The sequence below is a fragment of the Gorilla gorilla genome, chromosome 18 (genome assembly GCF_029281585.2).
Source record: "Gorilla gorilla gorilla isolate KB3781 chromosome 18, NHGRI_mGorGor1-v2.1_pri, whole genome shotgun sequence".
NCBI classification, from domain to species: Eukaryota; Metazoa; Chordata; class Mammalia; order Primates; family Hominidae; genus Gorilla; species Gorilla gorilla.
In genome coordinates, this window is record NC_073242.2 from 15,070,568 (window position 1) to 15,083,401 (window position 12,834).

The following is a 12,834-nucleotide window of genomic DNA, read 5'->3' on the forward strand; positions in this document are numbered from 1 at the left end:
GGCTGATGTCAGCCAAGAGTCCCAGAGAATGACCCCTGCCAAAGCCACACAGAACAGAACTGCCTAAGCCTTGTGTAAGTTCCTGACCCACAGAATCGTGAGCAAACAAAATGGTTGTTCTTTAATCTCTATGCTTTGGAGTAGCTTGTTATGCAGCAACATCTAACCAACAGACTCTGCCATGCACTGTGTACTTTAGACACATTGTCTGACTCCTTACAAAAGCCCTGTGAGTTTTGAGAATATTATGAACCCTAATATACAGATGAGGAAACAGGTAGAGAGAGGGTAATATGCCCAAAGCTCAAATAAGCAGTTAGCAGTACCTAAAGCATAGGGTTGTTTAGAATTAAACGAACTTTGGAATATAAGGTTCCTGCTCCAGGGTCATAATGAGTGATTGATAAATGTGAGAAAAGGAACAGCCCCAAGAAGCTTGCTGTTAAACTTGCTGGAAAACTGGGGCAGGGGACACAGTTCCTATCATCACACAGTGAGTTCCTACATGACACCATTGGAGAGATTTCACTTGAGCTTCACCACCAGGAACAAGATCAGCCAGCATTTCGTGGTGCACAGCTGTGGACTTTGTGTGTGCACTTCCTGAGGGCCACTGCAAATACTACTACTTGTTGGTTTCTCTCTTTGCATTGCCTGCTAGGAAGCTCAGAGCCAAATCTTCAGCTGAGCTCTAAATAACACAGAGGTACTCATGGCATGAATTTTGTTTACTGAAACTACTTTGAGCAGCTTCCCATTTTTCTTTTCCCTTCCCCCTAGCTTCCTTGTGTATCTTTTTAAAATCTAGAACAAGGGTTGGAAAACTACAGCTTGTGGGCCAAAGCTGGCCCACCACTTGTTTTTATAAATAAAGTTTTATTGGAGCACAATCATGCCCATTATTTATGAATTGTCTACGACACTCTTGTGCCGCAGTGGCAGGGTTGAGTAGTTGCAACAGAGACCATATGGCCCACAAAGCTGAAAATATTTCCCATCTGGCCTTTTACTGAGAGTCTGCCAACTCCTGACCTACAACAAGGTGCATTTTAATAATTTGCCTCGAATCCTTTTCACACTGGGGATAAGGATGGGCAGTTGGACAGGTGGATGGACAGACAGCTGTGGTGGCAATTCTGAGGACAAGGTTATCTAGGACCACGTCCACAGCCCAGGGTCTCCTTAAATCCATGCCAAAGCTGGAACAAACATGGGATTGCAGAGGAAATATTTAGTGGAGACCCAATTTGTACCAGAATGTGCAGTACTCAAAATACCAGCATAATATTGTGATGTAATAGGAAATATATATTTGGTCTCTGTCCCTAATCCTTGACACATAGCTCCTGATCCCTTGGAACTAGAGAGTCTCTTTTGTTGACAGGAGCATCTTTGGTTCTAATGAGGTGACTCTTGGCGGGTTCCTGGACAGGAACTGGTCAACAGAAAGATCAAGCCATGATTAGAGGTTGGAACTTTCAGCCCCACATCCCATCCTCTGAGAAGGGGAGAGGGGCTAGAGGTTGAGTTAATAAGCGGTCATGCCTGCATGATGAAGCCACCATAGAAATCCCTGAACCATGGGGTTCACAGAGAGCTTCTGGGCTGAACACACAGAGGGTGGTGAGCCCAGAGAGGGCAGGGAAGCCCTGCATCCCTTGCCCCATACCTTGCCCTATGCGTCTCTTCCATCTGGCTGTTCTCAAATCATATCCTCTATAATCAATGAATAAATATATGTAAAATGTTTCCCTGAGTTCTGTGAGCCATTTTCACGAATGATCAGACACAAGATGGGAGGAGGTTATGGGGAACTCCAAGTTACAGCCAGTTGGTCAGGAGGCAGGGGAAGGCTCAGAAGCAGAGGGAGGACAGGAAGGGTCTATAGGAACCTGAGTGAGGGGGAGGATCCCTTCTCCAGGAAGCCCTCCCGAGCCACTCCAGCTCTGGAGCGCTCACCAAGCACAGTGGGCAGCAGAACCTAGGTTCTTCCACTGTTATGAGAGCATTCATGGTATATAACACAAAGAATTATAATAGTCTATAAGTAATAATGTATAATAATGTATAAAGGGTGGCTCATGCCTGTAGTCCTGGCATGTTGGGAGGCTAAGGCTGGAAAATTGCTTCAGGCCAGGAGTTCAAGACCAGCCTGAGCAACATAGCAAGACCCCGTTCCTACAAAAAAAGTACAAAAATTAGCCAGGTGTGGTGGTGAGCCTGTAGTTCCAGCTACTAGAGAGGCTGAGGGGAATGGTGTCTAAAGTTGGGGGCAGTCTCACACACTTAACATGTGGGGTCTGATGCTACCTCCAGGTATATAGAGTCAGAACTGAGACTATTTGTAGGACACCCAGTTAGTGTCCACCAGAGAATTGCTTGATGGGGAAAAAGACCCCCTGTTCCTGGCCACAGAATTATCCTGTACTGAGCATTAAGAGGATAGCAGCAGAAAAGAGTTTGTTTTTTCCGATTACACCTGCAGCAAAGATGGTAGCCAGCTACTGAGCATGCTCACTGGCCCTGGCTTGGAATTCAAATGCAGGGCTCAGTTCACCATTAGGACAACCCTAAGAAGCAGGTGGAGAAACTGAGGCACAGAAGGGAGGGTGGTCCCAGAGGCAGCCGTGGCCGAGTTGGGACTTGAACCCAAGTGGTCACCCCTGGACCCTAGGCTCCTGAGCACCCCACCATAGTGGACACATGAGTAGGTAAATATATACTCAGACATGAGACCAGACGGAGATGCACGTTCCTTGGGATCACTAGTGATTTTTATTTCATTCCTTTTTACGTGATTATTACTATTACTATTTTAGAGTCAGGCTCATTTCACTGTTGCCCAGGCTGGGCTGCAATGCTGCAATCACAGCTCGCTGCAGCCTCCAACTCCCAAGCTCAAGCAATCCTCTCGCCTCAGCCTCCCAAGTAGCTGGGACTACAGGTGCATGCCACCACATCTGGCTATTTTTTTTTAATTTTCTGTACAGATGGGGTCTATGTTGTCCAGACTGGTCTTGAATTCCTGAGCTCAAGCAATCCTCCCACCCCAGCCTCCTGAGTAGCTGGGACTACAGGCACACCCCACCACACCTGGCAAATTTTTTTTTATTTTTTGGAGAGATGGGGTCTTGCTATATTGTGCAAGCTGCTCTTGAGATCCTGAACTCAAGAAATCCTCCTGCCTCAGCCTCCCAAAGCCCTGGGGTGTGACTCAAGGTGCCCAGCCCTTTATACATTATCCTTTAAGCCATCTACAATGAACACTCTCATAACACTGCAAAAAAGAAACAAAGGGCAAAAGTGAAAAACTGAACACCACTCCCTTTTCATGCCCTCAGTGGCACCAGTGGGGCTGACTTGGGTGTGGTCTCAGAGGAACAGAAGAGGGGCCTCTGAGTGAGGATTTCCCATATCCCAGGACACCAGCCTTTTGGCCTCTGTGGTCTCCCTGCCTCCTCGCAGGCCACCTGGGGACCATTACCTTGCTGGGGTGATCTTTGCAGACAGCTGCAGCTGAACAGCCCTGGGGGCACTGAGGACAGCCTGGTGGAGAAGGACACTCACACCCCAGCCCCGGCTGCTCCTCCGAATGTCCTGGCTGGCGTCGACCTCCAGCAGAACCAGCTCCCGGCCAGACATTTGCACAGATAGAGACCCGTTGAGGCTGCGCACTCTGTAGCGCCCGGCAGCTGCCTGCACCTGCAGGGAGGCAGGGGACGGACAGGAAGGGTCTATGGGATCCTGGGTGTTGGAGAGGGCTGCCTCCTTCTCCAGGAAGCCCTCCTGAGCCACTCCAACTTTGAGCACTCACCAATCATGGTAGACAGCACACAACTAGGAGGAGAAACGAGACAGAGGAAGGAATGGGGGAGATAGCCTACCCTGGCTCCAGCTCCTGGCCCAGGGGTACAGTCCCATCTTGTCCTTTCCACCACATGTGAAATGGGAGTTCTTACTGTACAAATGGGTAAACTGAGGCACTGAAAGGGTCACATATGCCACCTGAGTCTGCCTAGCTCTAAAACTCGTGCTGGTGCCTGAAGGGGGCTGGTGGGGGAAGCAGAGGACATCTTTGCAACTCCTCCACAGAAAAGGAGGCCCCATAGAGTGCCCCACGGGAACCAGAGGACCCAGAACTTCTGGGGTTCAAAGAGGATGGCATCTGGGTACCCAAGTGGTCAGGCTGGGGTGAACATGTAGCTAGTCCCAACAAGGGTGCTGAAGGGAGCAGTGGGGAGGGGAGCAGTGGAGGGTGGGAGCAGAGGGGTCCAAGGCTCCACCAGCTCCCAAGGGACGTGAGCCTATCCCTTTCCTGATCTGGGCCTCAGTTTCCCCATCTGCAAAGCAGGTTTAGCCCCATGGTTCTCAATCCAGCCTGTGCATTACAATCACAGGAAAAATTTTTTGTTTTTTTCTTTTCTGTTCTGAGACGGAGTCTTGCTGTGTCACCCAGGCTGGAGTGCAGTGGCACAATCTCGGCTCACTGCAACCTCTGTCTCCCAGGTTCAAGCAATTCTCCTGCCTCAGCCTCCCGAGTAGCTGGGAATACAAGTGCCTGCCACCATGCCCAGGTAATTTTTTTTTTTTTGTATTTTTAGTAGAGATGGGGTTTCACCATGTTTCCCAGGTTGGTCTCGAACTTCTGACCTCAGGTGATCTGTCTGCCTCGACCTCCCAAAGTGCTGGGATTATAGGCGTGAGCCACCATGCCTGGCCTGGAAAGGTTTTAAAAGAATGCCTGGTGCCTCCTTAGATGAGCTGCTGAATAAAACATGATACACCCAGACAATGGAATATTATCTAGTGCGAATATAAAATGAGCTATTAAGCTGAAAAAGACATGGAGGACACTTAAATGTATGTTACTAAGTGAAAGAAGCCCATCTGAAAAGGCTGCATACTGTATTCCAACTCTATGACATTCTGGAAAAAGGCAAAACCACAGATAGTAAAAAGATCAGTGGTTGCCAGGGGGTGGAGTGTAGGAGGAGGGATGAAAAGGTAGAACCCAGAGGATTTTTTAGGGCAGGGAAACTGTTCTGAATGATGCCGTAATGGCAGATCCATTACATTATATCAATCTGTCAAAATCCATAGGCTGGCAGGGCATGATGACTCACACCTGTAACCCCAGCCCTTTGGAGACCAAGGCAGGAGGACTGCTGAAGGCCAGGAGTTGAGACCAGCCTGAGCAACAGAGCAACACCTGCATCTCTACAGAAAATTAAAACATTAGCTGAGCGTGGTGCCATGCACCTGTAGTCCCAGCTACTCAGAAGGCTGTGGTGAAAGGATGGCTGGAGCCTGGGTGGTGGAGGCTGCAGTGAGCCATGATCATGCCACTGCTCTCCAGCCTAGGTGACAGAGTAAGACCCTGTCTTAAAAATTAAAATTAAAATTAATGTTTGAGCTGGGCACAGTAGCTCACACCAGTAATCCCAGAACTTTGGAAGGCCGGGGCAGGCGGATCACTTGAGGTCAGGAGCTCAAGACCAGCCTGGCCAATGTAGTGAAATCCCATCTCTACTAAAAATACAAAAAATTATCTGGGTGTGGTGGCGCATGCCTGTAATCCCAGCTACTTGGGAGGCGGAGGCACAAGAATCTCTTGAACCTGGGAGGCGGAGGTTGCAGTGAGCCGAGATCATGCCACGGCACTCCAGCTTGGGTGACAGAGCGAGACTCGGTCTCGAAAAATACTAATGATAATAATGTTTGCACTCATTAGATGACCCAGCATCCAAGCTTCCAGGGCAACCCACCCCCACTCCCCAATGAGTTCGGGGGATCGATCACATGTGCTCTGAAACCAGAATGCCTGGGTTCCCACCCAAGATCTTCCACTGGTGAGCTCCATGATCTTGGGCAAGTCACGCCACCTCCCTAAATCTCAGAGCCTCACCCACAAAATGACAACGGTGCTCCATGCCCTCCACAATAGCATCATGAGGTGACCATGAGCTAATCCACAAAGAGGGTTTAGAACAGAGCCTGCCACACAATCATGTCACAGACATCAGCTCCTGGAACAAATGGTTAATATGATGACATTTCCTCCAATCTAACATGCCAGCAGCTCTCAAATGGGCCAGATCTCTGGGAACTCCACAAAAGCAAAAGGTTGCTAGTGAAACAGTGACCTGTGTCAAGGTGAAGATACAGACCGACTTCAGGGACATCAACCTGTGACAGCTCATGCCTCGAAGAATAAGCAGTTCCCTCCATTCAGAGCCATTCTCGGGCTCCATTCAAGTTTCTAAAACCCAATACACAGGGAATGAACAGCAGGTGTTTAAAAAAATGCTATCAGGGCTGGGCGCAGTGGCTCATGCCTGTAATCCCAGCACCTTGGGAGGCCAAGGGAAGAGGATTGCTTGAGCCCAGGAGCTCAAGGCCAGCCTGGGCAACATAGCGAGACCCTGTCTCTGCAAAAAAAAAAAAAAAAAAAAAAAAAAAAAAGTACAAAAATTAGCTGGGTGTTGTGGCATGTGCCTGTGGTACCAGCTACTCAGGAGGCTGAGGTGGGAGGACCGCTTGACCCCAGGTGGTCAAGGCTGAAGTGAGCCGTGATTATGCCACTGCACTTCAGCCCAGCTAACAGAGTGAGATCCTGTCTCAAAAGAAATTTTAAAATGCTATCAGGCTAGGTGCGGTGGCTCATGCCTGTAATCTTAGCACTTTGGAAGGTTGAAGCAGAAAGACAGCTTGGGGCCAAGAGTTTAAAACCAGCCTGGGCAACATAGTGAGACCCCACCTCTAATTTTTTTTATTGCTGTCAAATTAATGGTGTGCCCCATGTCTCCTGAGGGCCTCATCCCTGTTGGGATTTCCTATTTACACCTCCACATCCTTGAATTAGCCACCCCCTAATTTCTGTGCACACACCATGCACAGCCTCTTCAATGAAGCCACAAATTTGGTGGGGGGGGGGGGGGGACAGGGCTCCCACCTGGATGTCTTTCTCTAACTCCAAAATACCCCGGGTCAACAAAGCCCTCTTGAAGGATTACATGGCTTCTCCCAAGCCCAAATATAGGGTAGAGTTTGGAGGAAAACTCTGCTTCTGTCCATTTTCAAGAGTGAAATGTGATCCCTCACCCCCTTCAGCCTGGACCATCACTTCCAAATGATGGATGTGGAAACCTCCCTGCCATCTGTTCTTGATTCTGCAGGGCTGTTTGGCTAAGCACAACATTGCAAGTGTGGCCTCCCTCCCTCGGGCCCCCCTCCTGCCTTCTTTCTGCCCATCTCCCAGCAGGCCAGCTGCTCAGAGACAACCCTTGGCAGGCGAGTCAAGGTCATCTCCAAGGGAGCAACGTCCATACCTGGAAGTTTGGAGGAAATGTTGGTCCGTGAGGATGCCTGAGTTGGAAGAAAAATGCAAAGTCGGAGTCAGATCTGTTCAGCTGGACCGAGGCCTGTTGCGGGGAGAGTTGAAGAGGGGTCAGAGGGAACAGAGAGAGAGATGCAGAACACTAGGAGGTGGCTACTGGGCAAATGCATCCCAGAATATGCCTAAAGCTCAAACCAGAAACTTCTGTCCTCCCTTAATATTCCTCAGCCCTCAATCTTACGCAGGCTGTGCCACTGAAAAAGGTTGCTTAGGAAGTGACATCCTGGATGGGGGGCTGGGAAGACCACTCTGGAACCCCCTACTCCCTGCCATGGTGCCTGCTCATGCCTCCCACAGCCACACCACCTTCTACTTGACCCTGACCTTGAACCAGGCACTGTGCTACCAGATTCACAATGACCGCCTCATTTAATCCTCAACACTGCTTTGCTGGGTTGCTGTTACCATCCCATTTCCCAGCTAGCAAAACTGAGGCTCACTGGGATTCAGTAATTCACCCAAGGTTACACAGCTAGTTAACAGTGGAACTGGGAATTGAACTTGAACTTATATAACACTAAAAGCCCACTAGATTGAAAGCTCCTCAGAGATGGGAACAGAGATGGGGACAGAGTCACCCAGCAGAGATACAACCCATCCATGCTGAATGAATGGACAGGAATGAACACATCCACGGATGAACAAATGAACAGCCATGAATGAGTAAATATACCTACAATGGCTGCTATATATTCACCAAACTGCATTTCCTTTTCTTCCTGGACACAGAGCTAAAACTACATTTCCCAGCCTCCCTTGCAGCTAGGTGGGATCATGTGATGAGAACCCAGGCAGGAATGACCTTTCTACCTATGGGTCTGGCACATAAAAGCCTCCTGCATAATTCTCCACTCTCTGTCCCTCCATCTGCCTGCTGGTGCAGAGCCACAAGGTGGGGAGGCCTGGATCCTGAGAGACTGCATGGAGCAGAGCCACGCTAAACTGCACATGAACACTGGCCTTTCACAAACAGCCAAACATTGTTTACAACAACAGTCAATGCATCCTGACTAATCACACACACTCTGCCAAAATAAGGGCTGTGCTGTTGACTCCCCAGGGTCATGTCTCCTGCCACCTCCTCAGACATCTCACACAGGGCACCTTCACTTAAGGTTATTAAGACCTGGCCTCCCTCGGCAAGGGAGCAGAACTCAGTCTCCTGACCTGGGATGTGACGTTGTGATTGACGGCAGCTCGTGCATCCATGCCAAAGTTGAATGTTCCTTGGGGACTCTGTCTAAAGATGATGCCTCCATCCAAGCTCAGGGCCTGGGGGAAGCTCAGCTGGGAAGAAACAGACAACACCCTTTACTTCCGCTAACAGCCAAGCTCTGTGTGGAGGGCACAAACCAGTGTCTGCCCAATCTGGGGACCCATACCTGGTAGGAATGGGCCAAGTCCAGGGCCAGGCTGTGCCGGATTTCCCCATGCTGAGATCTGTCATGATGCAAACCCTTCAAGTGCAGGACAACTTTCCGGTTGACTTTCAAAGTGGCCTCGACCTCCCTGTTCTTAGCCTGGGTATGTGAGAACCAGAGGCACTGAGAGAGGTCTCATCCCATCTCTATGTGCCTGCAGAAGCTACCCTGGGAATCCAGTGGTCAGAAGAAAGTAGTCCAAAGATTGATGGGTTATGGAGCAGTCTACACTCTTCCACTTATAGGGCAGGAAGCGGGGATGGGTACACAGGAATGGTAAACTCCAGTGCCTACAGGTAAGATTAGCAGGGTGGGCTTGATGGAACAAATGTGAATGTGTCTTGCTCAAAGAAAGTGCCTTGGGAGTAGTTTATTTTGTTCATTGCCATATTCCTAATACTTAGCACAGGTCCTGGCATGTAGTAGGTGCTCAATAAATATTTGGACAAATGCAGAATCACTAGTTACAGCCTGAAACCCCAAGGTCAAAGCTGTGCTAGAGTGAAAGAATGAGTAACTCATAGTGGAGCTGGCAGAAGAACACTCAATCCACGATGACATCCATGTCCTCATCACTGGAACCTGTCAATATGTGACCTTTCATGGCAAAATAGACTTTGCAGTGTGATTGGATTGAGGATCTTGAGATGAGGAGATTATCTGGGTGGCCCTAAAGTAATCACAGGGGTCCTATGAGACGGAGGCAGGAGGGTCAGAGTCACACAGAGACTGGAAGACGCCACGCTGTTGGCTTTGAAGGTGAAAGAAGGGGCCATGAGCCAAGGCATGCAGGCAGCTTCCACAAGCTGGAAAAGGAAAGGAAATAGACTCTCCTCTGGAACCTCCAGAAGGAACACAACCCGGCTAATACCTTGATTTTAGCCACGTGAGATCCATTTTGGGCTTCTGAATTCCAAAACTGTAAAATCTGTGGCATTTTAAACCACTAAGATTGCAGCGATTTGTTATGGCAGCCATAGCAAACTAATACACAATTACTCCATCATTTATTCACTCAACAATCATTTAGCTTCTGCCACAGGCCAAGTACACAGTAGCATGTTGCCATCTTTTCCTACCTCTGTTGACTGAGAAGTTAAAAATGCCTGCCAAGGAGCTGTATCATTGGAGTGCATCTTTAAAGGGTGCTCGGCTTTACTTTAGAACCAAGACGGAGGAAGAGAAATAAGGGTCCAAGAGGAGAGAAAAATGTATGTCATTAAACAGCTTATTTTATTTTATTTTATATTTTATTTTAGAGACAGCCTTGCTCTGTCGCCCAGGCTGGAGTGCAGTGGCGTGATCTCGGCTCACTGCAACCTCCACCTCCCAGGTTCAAGCGATTCTCCTGCCTCAGCCTCCTGAGGAACTGGGATTACAGGAGCCTGCCACCATGTCTGGCTAATTTTTTTTGTATTTAGTAGAGATGGGGGTTTCACCATGTTGGTCAGGCTGGTCTCAAACTCCCGACCTCAAATGATCCGCCTGCCTCGGCCTCCCAAAGTGCTAGTATTACAGGCGTGAGCCATCTCGCCCAGCCTAGACACGGTTTTAAAAAGAGCAGACAGCCAAATTATATGAAACTAAACGACTGCCATTTACTCAGTCAGACCCTGTTGTTGTCAGGTCACACCGTCTGATTTTCTTCTTATAAACACCGGAAATCTGGGTTTTACTCAAAATCTTCTGATTTTCAATGGTAGCAATTAATTTCCTTAAAAAATTTAAATGCTAAGCAGACCAAACAAAACCCATCTGCAGGTTGAATTTGGCCCATGGCGTGGGCTCTGCAATCTCCGGTTTAAGAAACAGCAAACACCATCGGGAGCCACTTCTGCAGGTGTCTAAGGCTGTCATCCTGCCATTTGTTTCTCCCTAGAAGCTCCAATAACTGTACTACCTTATCCCCGGGGAGCCACATGCAGCCTCGTTTGACTAATGGTGAAGGGAGCCCCCAGAAGGGTGGGTCTCAATGCTCAACAGCTGCCTGGTTCACCCTCCTTCCCAGGGGCTGTTGTGTATCTTGCAGATAGAAATGGCCGGGCGTGGTGGTTCATGGCTGTATTCCCAGCACTTTGGGAGGCTGAGGCGTGGGGATCACCTGAGGTCAGGAGCTCGAGACCAGCCTGGCCAACATGCAGAAACCCCAACTCTACTAAAAGTACAAAAATTAGCCGAGTGTGGTCATGGGAGCCTGTAATCCCAGCTACTCGGGAGGCTGAGGCAGGAGAATCACTTGAACCCAGGAGGCAGAGGTTGCAATGAGCCGACATCGCGCAGCTGCACCCTAGCCTGGGCAACAGAGTGAAACTTGATCCTCAGTCTCAAAAAAAAAAAAAAAAAAAAATGATGGGAGGGGTCTGTGCATGAACCTGGGACGTGGAGGTTGCAGTGAGCTGAGATCAAGTCATTGCACTCCAGACTCCAGCCTAGACAACAGAGTGAGACTCTGTCTAAAAAAAAAAAAAAAAAAAAAAAAAGAGAGAGAGAGAGAGAAAGAAACAATGACTATCTTCCTTGCACACAGTAGATGCTCCCTAAATGCTTGCTGAAAAATACGGTGCTCTCCCAGAGTATCAACTCCTCCTAGAGGTGTCAGGAAGAAGACCCGGATGGGGTTCTAGTAGGCGTTTTACAACGCTACATTGTAATCCTCACAGCCACTGCATAGAGATGAGTACTGCTGCTCCCATTCTGCACACAAGGAAACTGAGGTCCAGAGAGATGAAATAATTTGCCAAGGACACACAGGCAAAAACAAGTTTCACCCCTAGGGAGCCACATGTCAAGACCCTCAGCCAGGTGTGGTGACTCTTATCTGTAATCCCAACACTTTTTTTTTTCTGAGACCAAGTCTCTGTCTGTCACCAAGGCTGGAGTGCAGTGGTGGCATCTCGGCTCACCGTAACCTCTGCCTCCCAGTTTCAAGTGATTCTTGTGCGTAAGCCTCTGGAGTAGCTGGGATTATAGGCACCCGCCACTACGCCCAGTCAATTTTTATAGTTTTTTTTTTTAGTAGAGATAGGGTTTTACCATATTGGCCAGGCTGGTCTCGAACGCCTGACCTCAAGTGATCCACCCACCCTGGCTTCCCAAAATGCTGGGATTACATGTGTGAGCCACCATACCTGGCCTAATCCCAGCACTTTGGAAGGTGAGGCAAGGGGATCCCCTGAATCCAAGAGATCAAGACCAGCCTGGGAAACACAGTGAGACCTCCATCTCTACAAAACATTTTAAAATGAGCTGGGTGTAGTGGTGTACACTTGTGGTCTCAGCTACTTAGGAGGCTGAGGTGTGAGGATCACTTGAGCTTGGGAGGTCAAGGCTGCAGTGAGTGAGCCATGATCGCACCCCTGCCCTCCAGCCTGGGTGACAGAGCAAGACCCTGCCTCAAAAAAGACCCTCAAAGTCAGGGACCAGCAACTACAGCCCCTGGTCCAAATGTGGCCTGTTTTTGCAAGTGAAGCCCTGTTGGGACACAGCCACGCCCGTTCATTATGTATTATTCACGGTGCTCTTGAATTGTAACGGTAGTGATGAGTCAACAAGACCTGAACCATGTGGCCCATGAAACCTAAACTAGTTACTATCTGGTTCTTTCCAGAAAAGTTTGTTGACCTCTGCTCTGGATCCTGGCATGCAATGGGTGTTAAATAACATCATGGCGACAACTATTCATTGAGCACCTACTGTGTACCAAGCCCTGTGGCTACGGTGGTAAAGTACTCATGGAGATCATGAGCTTTCCAGATTAGCAGAGGAGCCAGGGATTGATGAATCACACAAAAATAGAACTGGGGCCAGGTACGGTGGTTCACACCTATAATGTCAGCATTCTGGAGGCCAAGATGGGAGGATGGCTTACAGTCCAGGAGTTCAAGACCAGCCTGGGCAATATAGCAAGACTCTGTCTCTACTAAAAATAAAAATAAAAAATAACCAGGTGTGGTGGTAGTGTGTGCCTGTGGTCCCAGCTACTTGGTAGGCTGAGGTGGGAGGATCACTTAAGCCTAG

The 12,834-nt window shown here is 48.9% G+C and overlaps 1 protein-coding gene across 1 annotated transcript in view; it reads right to left on the reverse strand.

Annotated features, from left to right (window-relative positions):
* The window catches only part of LOC101140736 (uncharacterized), a 152,987-nt gene that overhangs the window by 60,132 nt on the left and 80,021 nt on the right, over nucleotides 1-12,834 (reverse strand). The window contains exons 34-37 of the mRNA XM_031002978.3: nucleotides 8,779-8,916; nucleotides 8,564-8,683; nucleotides 7,329-7,421; nucleotides 3,485-3,702 (exon numbers count right to left, since the gene is read on the reverse strand). Of these exons, the coding sequence (XP_030858838.3) occupies nucleotides 3,485-3,702; nucleotides 7,329-7,421; nucleotides 8,564-8,683; nucleotides 8,779-8,916 (569 nt within the window). The remainder of the gene's footprint in view (nucleotides 1-3,484; nucleotides 3,703-7,328; nucleotides 7,422-8,563; nucleotides 8,684-8,778; nucleotides 8,917-12,834) is intronic.